At 40.1% G+C, this 13,730-nt stretch overlaps 1 protein-coding gene across 2 annotated transcripts; it reads left to right on the forward strand.

The window, feature by feature from the left end:
- Positions 1 to 1,157: 1,157 nt before the first annotated feature.
- Positions 1,158 to 12,494, forward strand: CHRNA6 (cholinergic receptor nicotinic alpha 6 subunit). Of its 2 annotated transcripts, none has more exons than XM_010204978.2 (6): positions 1,158 to 1,165; positions 5,190 to 5,322; positions 7,136 to 7,180; positions 8,230 to 8,339; positions 8,449 to 9,436; positions 12,372 to 12,494. In XM_010204978.2, the coding sequence occupies exons 3-6, from the start codon at positions 7,154 to 7,156 to the stop codon at positions 12,492 to 12,494; spliced, it is 1,248 nt and encodes a 415-aa protein (XP_010203280.2). In that variant the 5' UTR covers positions 1,158 to 1,165; positions 5,190 to 5,322; positions 7,136 to 7,153. The 2 variants fall into 2 exon arrangements, with proteins under 2 accessions (XP_010203280.2, XP_061873819.1); XM_062017835.1 differs by lacking the exon at positions 1,158 to 1,165 and adding an exon at positions 2,523 to 2,667 and having other exon boundaries at positions 5,183 to 5,322.
- Positions 12,495 to 13,730: the final 1,236 nt, after the last annotated feature.

Below are 13,730 nucleotides of genomic sequence, written 5' to 3' on the forward strand. Positions count from 1 at the left end.
TTGTTGAACCTCATGAGGTTCCTCTCTGCCCAACTCTCAAGCCAGTCGAGATCCCGCTGAATGGCAGCACAGCCTTCTGGGGAATCAGCCAGTCCTCTCAGTTTGGTGTCATCAGCCAACTTGCTGAGGGTACACTCTGTCCCCTCATCCAGGTTGTTGATGAAGATGTTGAACAAGACTGGCCCCAGAACTGGCCCCTGTGGAACCCTACTGGCCACAGGCCCCCAACTTTATTGGTAACCACCCTCTGGGCTCTGTCATTCATCCATATCTCGAACCACCTCGCCATCTACTCATCCAAGCCACACTGCCTGAGCTTTTTGCTGAGAATGTTATGGGAGACAGGGTCAAAAGCCTTGCTGAAGTCAAGATAGATGACATTCACTGCTCTCCCCTCATCTAGCCAGTCAGTTATACTCTCATAGAAAGCTGGTCAATTAGGATTACCCCTTGGTGAATCTGTGTTGAATCCCCCTGATAACCATCTTTTCCTGCGTGTATTTTGAGATGTCATCCAGGATTTGTTCCATCACCTTTTCAGGTGTATGTCAAAATGTCAAATCATTCCACTTTGGAGTCATCTTGTTTTCAAATTGCATCTGACTATGTCATGATATGTCATCTTTCTACAAGTACTGGACTTTAACAGGAATGCATATGCTATGACTACAGCAAGCCACAGGAGTTCTGTGATGCTGCATGGCAATGTAATTCTGTTAGCCACAGTGCACCATGGGCAGAGTAAACTGAAGGAGGAAGTACAAGCTGGGTTGGATAAGGTGAGAGAACTGCAAGGCTATGGACCTGGATTGTTAACATTGTTCCAAGAAACTTTGTAACCTGGGAAAACCAGACACAAAGCAAAGCGCGTTTTTTGTTTTTTACTTTTTTGTCTTTGGAAAATGTTGGCAAAATGGAAATTTACATGAAAAAACAACATGCTGAAAACCATATTTTTACCTTAAAATCATTTGTAAGAAGAATTTATATCTAGCTTCAGATTGGAGATTCCTCATAGCCATTCATGCCTTGCAGTCTCTGCTTCCAACCACATTAGTTTGCTGCTGCTTTTGAAAGTGTAAGATCACTCCCAGCTCCTCAAACATTCTGGGGGTTTTTATTTATTTATTTGCCCATCTCTCTACTCAAGGCTCCCTGTCTCTAGCGAGCTCTGGAGCAGGGCTTTGTTTAGTACTCCTCCAAGATGGCCTTTTCATCCTTCAAAACTTGTCATGGGCAACTTTGTCTGCTTCTTCTTTATGTAGATCTCTTCTCTATACATACAACTCTTTCCTCTTTCTCCAGACTTCCAGTATTTTTGTACTCTTCCCTTCTAGAAGTATTTTAACAGCTTGTGTAGGAGATAAATCACTTTCCCATCCTGAGCTACAGAATTGCCTCTGTGTTCTTTAGTATGAAGTGTTCACTTTTCCTGTTTATGGCTTTCCTCGTCTCTCTGTACTTACACAACAGTGTAACTGCCTGGAAATCAACAGGGTTTCTGTTTTAATCAAATCATTCATCCAGTCACTCAGACTTGTTCATGCTGGACTGAACACAGATAAAGGAGATTCCCTTATGAGTCCGTTTCTGGGAGGCTGGATGGCACCAGGTAACTTGTGTTACCTTCCCCTCCTCTGCAGTCAAACAGGACGCTCGGTTTCTCAGACCCTTTGCCTACAGATTCTTTTCAAGCATTCCTGATGCAAGGACATGCACACATTTTTTAACTTCTGTGATTAAAAGTAGCACTCCATCTCAGTGAACTTGGCTGTTTTGGTATTTCTGTAACAGCGCCTGATGTTTTTCCTTTGTTCTACTGTTTCGTTTCCACACTAGCAGGATACTGGCATGAGTCAATGCACACACACACACAAAAATTGTAGAAAAATCAATGTTGTGAGCTGATGTGTCTGAGGGGAAAGAATCGCGGAATCACAGCGTGCTTAGTTCTTCCTGTCAGGTGGCAGTAATAAGTCTACTTGCCTTAGATATATTCACTACGAGTACTGTTAAGAAATTTTATCAACATCATGCTGTGCTTATTTCAAGGTTCAGATGGTTTCTGGTAGAGATGTTATAACTGTACAGCATTTCTCTTGCTGCAGAATTTGTACTCAGACAAGAAACCAAAGTTGTTTCAACTCTACGTATTCTGACAGACCCACTCAGGTGAACACCAGGCACTAGCTAAAGCAGATGCTTTTAAATGAGCAGAAGGCTGAGTGAATTCCTCCCCTAGCTCCACACTGGCAACCTTAATTGTTGCCTTCCCTCTCTCAGCACTCATCCATTACCCCAGAGGCAATGGTGCCGGTGACTGCAAATGTGAAAGTCACCTGACAGGATGGCTACCCAACTCCCTTCTCTCAGTACAGCATAAGATCTCCTTGCCTGGTGATTGTGGAAGCAACTCTGCAAGGCTTTGCTGTGGGCAGCAGACTGCGGAGTTTATCGCAACCGCAAAACTGAAATCCATCTTTGTACTGCCTACTTAGCGCCCAGGGGGCTCGTGTGTCTTCTTGCCTTCTATTTCTTTCTTTCCCCAACCTTTCTTCTCAAAAAGAAGCTCTATTCTGCTGCTAGCAATGCATCCAGAGAGGTGGCTACATCGTTGTTACCCTGGTTTCTGTATGTGGGCATTTGTGTTCATATCCTTGATTAAAGGTAGGCTCTCCTTGATACTAGTCTCTATGTTCTTGTCACTGTCTCTGCTTTTGTTTTCCTGGAATTCATTCAGTGTAAGGCTCCTATCAGCTATTTCTAACCTGAAGTTTGTAACACTTCAATAGTATTTTAAGAGAGCTAAAGCAATACTGATTTCCACATATAAAGCTCTTTATTTTGGTTTGATAACCAATTGAGGAACTAGTTCTACCAGGAATGAAAATGAAATAGGAGCTCTAGTAATTTCATTTGATGCTTGAATTTTGCAGTTGCTTAAATAATGCAGGCTAAAGGTGTGCACATCAGTACTCACACCTTCAAAAATAAGAACTTAATGTATTCTTGTTCACTGTTAGTGGTTAAATATGTCGGGGTGATTTCTGTGTCCAGGTCTCACTGATGTTCATCAGGATCTTTGCTTCTTAAGATACTACATCTTTTTTTAAAGTCTCACCTGCTGACAATCAAGACATGTATGAGTTACACTGCCTGTTAGCAAAGTATAAGGCTTTGCCTTAAAGGGGCACCAATGGGAAAAGAACCTGTAAATGAAATATAAAAATGAAAAGCCTAAATACTTGTCTGTTTCACTTATGTTATTTTAAAGCCTGGGTCTGTTACAAAGCCAGTGTGAAAATTTCAAATGAAATATTATTTTAGACTCATCAGCTTTTTAGTCATGAGTGTTTGGTAAGAAACTCTTGTTCTAACAGTTAGATACTTCTAGTCATAGTGTAATGGATGACGATGAAGAAGTCTGAAACTGAAATTGCACTTTTCATCTTGAATGACACAGTAGGTGACACACAAACATCCAAACTTTACAGATACTCCCAGTATCTTCTCTGGATGATGCTAAAATCATATAATCATGGAAGTTTTACTAGAATTTTCTTTCTGTACATGCAAGTCACCAGTAAACAACATTTCATCTTTTAGTTGTGGTAATCCCTGGAATCTGACTATGCTTTGTATCACCTTAGAGGTAGAATGTCATTTTTTTTAAAACATGAAAATGGTACAGTATACTTAGACTAAGCAACTTCCTGTGGGATATCTGAGCAACCACAGGCCCTTCTGCTCACAGAAAGAAATGTAAATTGCAAATTTATGTTCTACGCTGTGCCAGAGTCCACATTGCCTGACACAATCCACTTCTATGTTTAATATTTGCAAGCATAAAGGTTTTTATCACTATTGCATTCCTGATATGTTCTAGTGCAGTCTGGGACTAATGGAAAAACTTATGACATGTTTCTGAAAATCCAATTTTTTCCTCAATTGTATCAGTAACATCTTTGGCATCATCCTGTAGCTTTGATAATATAGCTATGCTCAATGTGAGGTGCAATTTATCTTTGCCTTACAAAGTATTTTGAGTTTCAAGTGCTGAGTTATAGCAATGTACTGAAGTAGCAATTATTCAAGGAAAATTTTTCTCAGCTGATGTTGCTGGAGTCACAGAATCACAGACTCTAAGGAGTTGAAAGGGACCTCAAAAGATCATCTAGTCCAGCCCCCCTGCCAAAGCAGGACCACCTAGAGTAGGTAACACAGGAACTCATCCAGATGAGTTTTGGATGTCTCCAGAGGAAATTCAACAACCCATCTGGGCAGCCTGTTCCAGTGCTCCATCACCCTCACAAGGAAGAAGTTTTTTGTTGTGTTTCTTTGGAATCCCGTATGCTCCAGCTTGAGTCCAGATCTTTCCTTTTGAAATCAATGTCTATAGCCTTTGGCATGGTGAAGATAACTGTTAAAGATTTGGGCTGTCTGTAACAGATTATGAGCATTCTTCTTGACATAGCAGTGAGGCATCTCAATGCCTGTTATGCACCTTATTCTCACTAGGCCATCTGGTCTGTCCTGCATTGACTGGGCATTACAGCTACAATCTGCTTAGTCCCAAAGAACAGCTCTGTGTTACAAACATGTATGTCATTTTATAAGAAATTTCAATACTTGTACTTTTTTTTTCTCATAGAAGTCAATAAATTAATTTCCTTCAGAGCAAAAAATTATGCTTTCTAGAGAGTTGAAATAGCAAACATGAGGATAAAATGTAGTCATAGTTTGTAAGACTAGGAAGCATCATTATACTCACCTAGAGTCCTTGACACAGGTTTCAATCCAGTAGTTTCAGTCTCAAGCTTTTTAATTTCAGAGTAAGTAGCTATGCTTTTACATAAACTCTCCATAAGAACTGGCAAAGATAAAATCCAACACATTTCTACTTCACACTATTTGGTCTGATATCAGGCCAAATGGATGGCCATAGGCTAGATCCAGATTAGGAGATATTTTAGTTCAGGCCATACACTTTCAGGAGACAGGGAGCAGTGGGCAACATCATGCAGAATGCTTTCAATTGTCAGCTTCTCTTCTCTGTGTGGTCCTGTGTTCACATGTTACATGGTCACAAGTGCAGAATCCAGAAATCTAGTGTGGATTAGTGTGTTATTCAGCACCTTCTTTCCCTCTTCCTTATCTCTGACATGGCTGTTCTTCAACACAGATACCGTAGCCTGCGAATCAGAGGAACAGTTATTTCACAAACTCTTCTCCCAGTACAACCAGTTCATCAGGCCAGTGGAAAATGTCTCTGATCCTGTGACAGTGTATTTTGAAGTGGCCATTACCCAGCTTACAAATGTGGTAAGACTCATTGCAGAGTGCGGCTGAGATTTGGAGGTGGCTGCTAATATAAATAAATCGCTAAAGCAGCAGTTATAATTGTGATGCATGCACCTACAACTCTCATAGCTGACATTGCCAACTGTGCATATGTATACACCTTTGCTGTTCTTTCTGTCAACTGAGTTGCTCAAACAAGCAGTTTAAACTACACAGGTTTGTTCGCCTGGTCTGTAGCATCAGACCCCTCTGCTCCAGGCAGCTTACTCTGATACCCAGAGCAGCAGTACTGAATGTTCACATCCACTCTCCACAGGGTTAGCCCACTCCAGAGATACCTTGCTATGACCATCTGGCATAGCATGTGGCCCAATTCTCCTGCAAGGCCAGTGTAATTTCCCAGGGATAAAAATATTTCTTTTTTTTCATATTTTTTCAGTCTGTTTTTGTCAAAATAACAGGAGACATGCAGCCTTCAGAGTAGTGTTTTATAGCACAAAGCTGGAGTGCACTCTATGCAAAGAGTGAGTGTGTCTGAGGCGACGGAGTTGCTGTGCAGGGCAGACGGACTACAGAAAAAGAAAAAACCAACCTTAACCACTGCTAAAGTCTGCTCTATGAAGTAAATTGTCACAGAACAGAGGCTGAGTTTCGATGCTGAGATCCCTAGTTGAGTCAATAATGAAGTGGCACGGAAACAGTAAGGAGCAATGCTCAGCAGTAGCCAGGGAACTAGGGTTGTGTGAGAGTATAAATGAAGGCATTGTAAGTCCTCATGGTGAAGACAGCTTTTGTCTTCTGAAGTTCCTTTGTCAAAGTATTTTGATGTATATCTTGGCAGGTTTCATCAGTTCTGTTCCACATTGTAGCACCTGGCTTACACTACTGTCTTTGATTTTTTTTTAAAAAAAGTGTGTGTGGGATGTTAATAAGTAAATCAATTGTTTTTTCTCAAGAAAGAGTCACGATTTTTAAGAAAACTTAGACAGTTTAACCCATAGACAGGAATCCTGTAAGCCTTTCAAGATATGTTTTATCTTTAGTACACAATGTTGAAGATTCACCTACAATGTTTTCTATCTTTGGCTTGTAAATATCTTAAATTTTTTGAGTCCACATCCTTAAGAACTAAGAACTACCCAAAGGAATATTCTTGCAGATATTTTCATTGTGAATGTCAGCTTGAATTCATACATATCCATAATATGGGATTTTCTGAATGCTTTTAGGCTGAAGGCTGGTTAGAACAGGATCTTTTGTGCCTCTCACAGCACTTTCCTGATTCATCACTGATTTGCAATAGCAATAATTGCCTGAAAAAATACCATCACAATACAATAATAACCTAACTTAGTGCTGGTTGAGTTCATCTGCTCTAGAGGTTTGCTTAGAAATGCAAGAACGTTGTGGTATGGGTGCCATTTTCCATGAATCCTGACCAATACTGCACTGTGTAAACAGAATTTTTTAAACAACCCAACAAAATCCAACAAAACACATAGCCACCAACAGAACACTATTCCTCTGGTACTGATCAAACCAATTATAAGTTTTATGTTCTCCAGGTACCCAAGCCCCTGACAAAATAGTGCAGCTCTTTGTATGTCTGATATTTGTAGAGCATAATTTTTCAGTAGAGCTTTAATTTTTTTTCAGTAGAGCCACACATGTCTGTGCACAATATGTAAGGCCCCTGAAAATATCCAGAACAAAATCTGATATGAGTTAATGTGGAATTCTAGTTTCCACTTTCATGAGAATAAGCTTGCTGGCATCTCAGGATACTGTAACTGATTTATGGAGTAAAGATGTGTATGCTTGTGTTTCTTTCTAGGATGAAGTCAATCAAATTATGGAAACAAATTTGTGGCTAAGACATGTAAGTATTTCTGATACATTTTGCATCAATATGATTAAATGAGTGTTACCTTGTAAGCTATATCTGTAGAAGGTGTGTGTTTTGTAACAAGGATTTTAAGGTAAGAATAAGATCTATTAATCAAATCCACATTTGAAAAAGTAATTTCTTTATTTTTATTTCCAAGAAGTTTTGTCTCCCATTTTTCATGCATGTTATATTCTCCTCCAACTTCATGATGATTGTTTTATCTGGTAAATCTAGTTGGATGTAGCCAATAAACAGTGATTAAATACACGGCTTGGCAGTCACAGGTCATCTGCATAATGGAGATTCCAATCAAAACATTTATTAGCAAAATGAGCATTTCTCCATTTTGTCCTGATAGTTTTGGCATTTATACATTGAAAAAAAAGACATAAACTACTGAGAAAAAGAAGCCAACTTCTACCAAAACCAGTTTCCTTCAGGCACTGAAGGCTTCCTGTTAAAGACACTGTGTTGAGGAACAGGGTCTACAGGGCAGGCAGCAAGAGCTCAGAGCATGGCCCCCTGGCAGGAAACTAGACAGCATTGCAAGAGAGCAGCTGGACATTCCCCACTGCCCTGGACTTCATAATTTTCCACCCCTGTGGAACTAATAATGACCCCTGGCAACAACTGCCTGTTAGTTTGCATGTGTACCTCCTGTCTCCTACTGGCCTCCTTTAACCTTCAGGAATTACTCTCAGGACAGCAGCATCAAGACCTGTATTTATTCTCTGCAGTGAAGAGGCACAGGGAAGGACCTCTGCTGATGCAGCAAGACAGAGAGGAGATCTCAGCATGTAGCAATGGATAATAATTGGCATTCTATCCCCTAACACACAGGAGGGAGTAGCTATCAACACAAGAAATATTAATATATGTCCAGTGTTTCTCCAAGCCATGGCTTTGTTACTTTTCAGACCCCTTCTACGTATGCTGTACTGTAAGCTTTTTATATGGCTCATCATCATACAGGAAGATTTGAGAAGGACATGTTCACTGATATTAGAAGGTTTAAAAATATTTGTCCATTCTTCTTTCAGATTTGGAATGACTACAAATTGCAATGGGATCCCAGAGAATATGATGGCATTGAATTTGTTTGGGTACCAGCAGATAAAATTTGGAAACCAGATATTGTCTTGTATAACAAGTATGATGAACCCTTTTCCATTTAGTCCTTTCCCTTCTCTTGCAGTGTCGTTGAAAGACATCTTATTTTCATGGTAATTTTATTGTCCTTGCCCCATTTGTCCTTCTAGTGCTGTTGGAGATTTTCAAGTTGAAGGCAAGACCAAAGCCCTCCTTCGCTATGATGGAATGATCACCTGGACACCACCAGCTATTTTTAAAAGCTCCTGTCCTATGGATATTACTTTTTTTCCATTTGATCATCAGAACTGTTCTCTGAAATTTGGTTCGTGGACCTATGACAAAGCCAAAATTGATCTTCTGATAATTGGATCCAAAGTAGATATGAATGACTTTTGGGAAAATAGTGAATGGGAAATAGTTGATGCTTCTGGCTACAAACATGACATCAAATATAACTGCTGTGAAGAGATTTACACAGACATAACATATTCCTTTTATATTAGAAGGCTGCCAATGTTTTATACCATAAATCTAATAATTCCCTGTCTCTTCATCTCATTCCTAACTGTGTTAGTTTTCTACCTGCCATCTGACTGTGGTGAGAAAGTGACTCTTTGCATCTCTGTGCTCCTTTCTTTGACTGTATTTTTATTGGTGATCACAGAAACAATCCCATCCACCTCTTTAGTAATTCCTCTCGTAGGTGAATATTTACTTTTCACTATGATATTTGTGACCTTGTCAATTGTCATCACAGTGTTTGTCCTGAATATACATTACAGGACTCCAACCACACACACAATGCCCAAATGGGTAAAAAAAGTCTTTCTTAGTCTGCTTCCCAAAGTCCTGTTAATGCAGAGGCCACTAGAACAGCTGAAAAAAAACATCTCCAGAAAAAACAAAAAGGGATTAGCCAGTACGTCAGGCAAGTCAAAACACAGCAAACACAAAGACACCAAATTACACAAGGAGCAGGGATGCAGTCACTGTGAAAAGACAGCTGATCTCACTAACAGCAAAAGAAGACAATTGAGCCATCAGTCTTTGAAATGGATGGCAGAGCACATGGAGTACTCCCCAGAAGCAAAGAATGTTATTAGCAGCATTCAGTTCATCGCAGAGAACATGAGGTCTCAAAATGAAACCAAAGAGGTAAGGCAGGTAACCACCCTGCATGGCATGGAGCCATGCATGCAGCAAGTGGAAACGTGATCTAGGAGGAAATGGAGTTGTAGGGTCTAGAGAAGAAAATTTTGACATCCATGAATGAGTTTCTTATAGAAAGGGAGGAGATTAATTAACTACTGGGGATGGAACAAGTAAACTGTTCTCACCTGTCCTTCTTTGATCCTCAGGGGATAATTAAAGTAAGCAAGATAGGTTTAGGCTAGACATGAGGCTTACACTTCCAAGGGGAGGAAGAAAAGCATAAGCCTGTTGCAGCCAGGAGGAATGAGTTTTGATCAGCAGTGGTCCAGGCAGAGCTCATTCTGTCTTAGGGCTGTGGATAGACTAAATGAGGCCTTTCAAGATCTCTTAGAACCCTATGTCTGTAGATTCTCAGAAGCAACCCGCTTCATCTGCTCACCAAATGCTCAACTTTAGTAAGCAGTGATATCTCAATACTTTGTGTGCTATTTGCCAAAGTGAGATGCTTTTCTGTGTTAGTAATGGAGCAAGGAAATTTGAGAACTGCTTTTTAAAGAATGGGGATTGTCTAGCAGCGTAGAAGTTAATCTAGGGAAAAACTATTCTCAGACAGTGACAAATCTGATAAAGATACTCCTTTCAGGATGCTATCTATGTAGTTTGTTTCAGTCTGATGTGTTCTGATTTTTTGACAGTAATTTCACAGATTGTGGCTTCAGCAATATGGTATTTTCAGGTGTGACAAATATGTATTGAAATAAAAGTTGAGTTTAGGAGGAAGACAGGTGAACAAAAACACACAATAGATGCACAAAGACAGATATAAAAAGAAGAAAGAGAGAGAGTGGTTTAAAAATAAGTCTAAAAATAAGAACTAATCGATTGGCTTGTATGAGGTTATAAATCTTTCATCCTGAGATTACTGTCATAGAAAATTATGCACATTGGAATTTAGAGAATTTTGGGGCAGGTCCTCAGGTGTAAACACAAGCAACTAAAAGCAGCTTCAAGAAAGATTATCTGACACCCCCCCACGCCCCTGCCTCCAGGCCTCACAAGGAGCAGGATTTATCTAACACTTCAAGATGTTTTTAAAAAGATCATAGAACATAATGAAGCATTTATTTTTTTATTTGTCATGAAGTGTTTCTTTTGGTTTTGAAGGTTTTTAGATGCTCTATGGTGGCAAAATCCATTTAAAAATTAAATACTACCATATTTGTATTAAAAATGTAAATGCTTTGTGAGGGAGATTTTGAGGGATATTTATTCTTTCAGAATATTTTGTGAAATCAGAACAAAATCACAGAGCTCCTGTGCAACCTAAAAAAATACATTTTCCCTTTTTTGTGTCCCGCTGAAGTTTCATCTGAAAAATAAGTACATCCCTTTCTGAATAACAGGCTACAGCTAAGGCCTGGTAACTGAATTCTTGGAATGAGAGGGTAATACATGCTAGCCCAAAGTAAAAGACAGCTAGAGGGATTGTGGAGTCTCCTTCCTTGGAGGTCTTCAAGACCCACCAGGACATGTTCCTATGCAACCTTAACTAGGTTGACCTGCTTCTGCAGGGGGGTTGGACTAAATAATCTCTAAAGGTCCCTTCCAACCCCTACCATTCAATGATTCTATGATATCAGCACACCGGAGAGTGATGACTGAGCTGAGCCTTGGTTAGTACCTATGCCCCTAATGTTTTGCTTGACGCTAACATTTGAGCCCTTTATTCATGTCCATATTCATCTGATTTCTCCAATGTACTCCAAAAAGAAGAGGCTTTGTGTGAAGCAGCCCAGATAGAATGGCACCTTGATTATATAGTTCGTGATAGCTCTTTCATTGCCAGTTTTGCTGATTCACATTTTGCAAATCTCTCCTGCCTCATGGTATTGAACTTTTAGTCTGATGTGTGTATCTTACCTTTCCAAACATATTAGGGATGAGAAGCTGGGTTTTTCATTGGAGAGAAATCCTGTCTCTGGGGAAAAAGAAGCACTTTGTTCTCAGGAAAACACTGAAGAAATGATTCTGCAGACTGCTTCTGCCCCAGTCAGACAAAAAGCCATAGGAGTGATACTATGCACTAGTCCTGTGTAAATGAATGCCCTTTAAACATTGCAGCAACATTTACAGCATCTGGAGTTCCTGTTGCATATTCTTCCACAAGAAGTACAGCAGTAGCCTCTTGGAGGAAAACATCAAGAAACTGGGAAAACAAGTGGAAGATCTCTCAGCAGACAGCTCTTAACACATTACTAGTTTTATATGAGTGAACACTCTTCTGATACAATGGTCCCTGTATGTAGGTGCAGTGTAAAGGACGGCATGTGGTTCTGAGGTGTATCTCCCAGGCACAAAAACAATCCACTCTGGCCTGCTTAGCACACAACACTATGGTTTGCCCAGTCAAGGCCTTTGCTTTGCTAATCCGTGTGTCCAGCCATCCAGTCTGCTGAAATTAGTGGGAATCAATTGGAGTGACAGTGTGGCAAATCAGACAGGAATAGCAAACTGTTTCTTGCATGGCCTGTCAGGGTGAGTCCTTTGGCAGGGTCTAGTGATGTGCAGCTATGGTGATTCTCTCTGTTAAACCACCCTGCTCTGCACCCACCATGGGGTCGGGTTCCATTTGTTAATGTCAACGTCACAGGCAAAGCTTGCCAACCAACTGGAATGTTCAGAAAAAAATCAGCAGGCTAGGACAATGTTGACTATTCTCAGCCAAAACTGGTAAATACTATTAGAAAATCAGAACACTCTAAAGATATTTGAGTACTGCAGCAACTATAAGCATGACAAGCAGCGTTCTTGACTGCATATATGTTCTTCCTTACTTTCAAAAGCACAAGGGACGCTTCTACTGTATTACATCAACTTGTAATTGTATGTAATATTATGTGAAGTTTATAATTTTTTGTCTTTTTTTTTTCTCTTGCAGGTGGAAGATGATTGGAAATACATAGCTATGGTGATAGACAGAGTATTTCTTTGGGTATTTACAATCCTTTGTGTGTTTGGAACTGCAGGGCTCTTTATCCAGCCACTAATAGCAGACACATGACTTGATCTACTGCTTTTTTACCCACATGTTTCATTTTTGGTTCAGAACTGTCCCTTATATTTTTCTCCCCTTACATGATGCCTCTGCTCATCACCTTCTCTGCCACAGAGGAAGGAGAAAGAAAGGGAGGGTTCTCTGGGAGTGCAAACAACCTAGAACTGAATGAGATCTGAAAATAAGAGATATGAATGTGTCATCTTTCTATGGCCGAATGCCTAGGCATTATCTGAATGCACCACGGAAAACCAGAAAATACCTAAACTCTCTGTGGCTGCTGTCTAAGGCATCCACATTTGAAACCTAAATGTTTCTAAGACTTTTAAAAACTAGTTCATCTGCCACTTAAGTTTGTACATGACCAGTTCCATTTACTTCCTGATACTGAATACTAAGACCTTGATGAGATACTCTAGGATTTCTAGACCACTTTCCACTCCACAGGTTCTGCTCTGAAAATCCTTGTTTGCTCAGGCTGAGATATAAACCTGACAGGGAAGTGTTTACTCCTACTTAGCTACTCATCATGGACAAAGTTGGCTTGATAGTACTGGATTGATCTAGGTTTTCCTGTGTTTTTAAAATCCCAGATCAACTTGGATTACACACATCCCAGTGCAGGAAAAGGCTGGCTGTCATGAATCCTGTGCTAAGCTGGGTACCTTGAACCAAACAGCTCTGCAGCAAATTTCCACTTGCTGTCTCCTTATGGGTCATTGCTGTGTATGCAAACCTGTAATGATAGGAATGCTTCCTTTGGGGCTGAGTCTGCTACTGTGTAACTGGCTTCCCAGTCCTAGTGCACTTAATCCTGATATGCTTTGTAGGTGTGCATCTGATGCGGTTTCTGTACTGCGTGGACAGTTTACCCTTGAGGCCCTTGACTGTTTAGATTTCTATTGGTTTTGTGCTGAAGGATGCTTTTTAAAAGGCACCATTCCAAGTAAAGCAAATGTCTTCAAAAGTAAAAAAACCTTCTCTCCTAAACAAGGCCCTAAATTTAACTGTACAATGTCACTGCAGCATTTTTAGTGTCTGTCATGCATGAGTCTCTGCACTGACCATCACTAATCCTTGGAAAGTATGACTCTCTGTTTCTGAAGTCCTTGACTGGCCTTTTAGTCTTTTCTGATGGTTTGTAATAAAGAGAATAGAACTGAATCAATGTATAAGTCAGAGATAAAGGTGAATATAACAAGAACGCAGCTGTCTTAATCCAGTAGTTGAAATACGTAATGT

This window comes from Colius striatus, chromosome Z (assembly GCF_028858725.1).
Source record: "Colius striatus isolate bColStr4 chromosome Z, bColStr4.1.hap1, whole genome shotgun sequence".
NCBI classification, from domain to species: domain Eukaryota; kingdom Metazoa; phylum Chordata; class Aves; order Coliiformes; family Coliidae; genus Colius; species Colius striatus.

Bases quoted from the DNA above. Each gene is read 5' to 3' on its own strand.
- CHRNA6 (XM_062017835.1), top strand. From the start codon at position 2,589: ATGCATCCAGAGAGGTGGCTACATCGTTGTTACCCTGGTTTCTGTATG. The intron at 2,668-5,182 runs GTAGGCTCTCCT...TCTTCAACACAG, and splicing joins GTTCATATCCTTGATTAAAG to ATACCGTAGCCTGCGAATCA. The intron at 9,437-12,371 runs GTAAGGCAGGTA...TTTCTCTTGCAG, and splicing joins CTCAAAATGAAACCAAAGAG to GTGGAAGATGATTGGAAATA.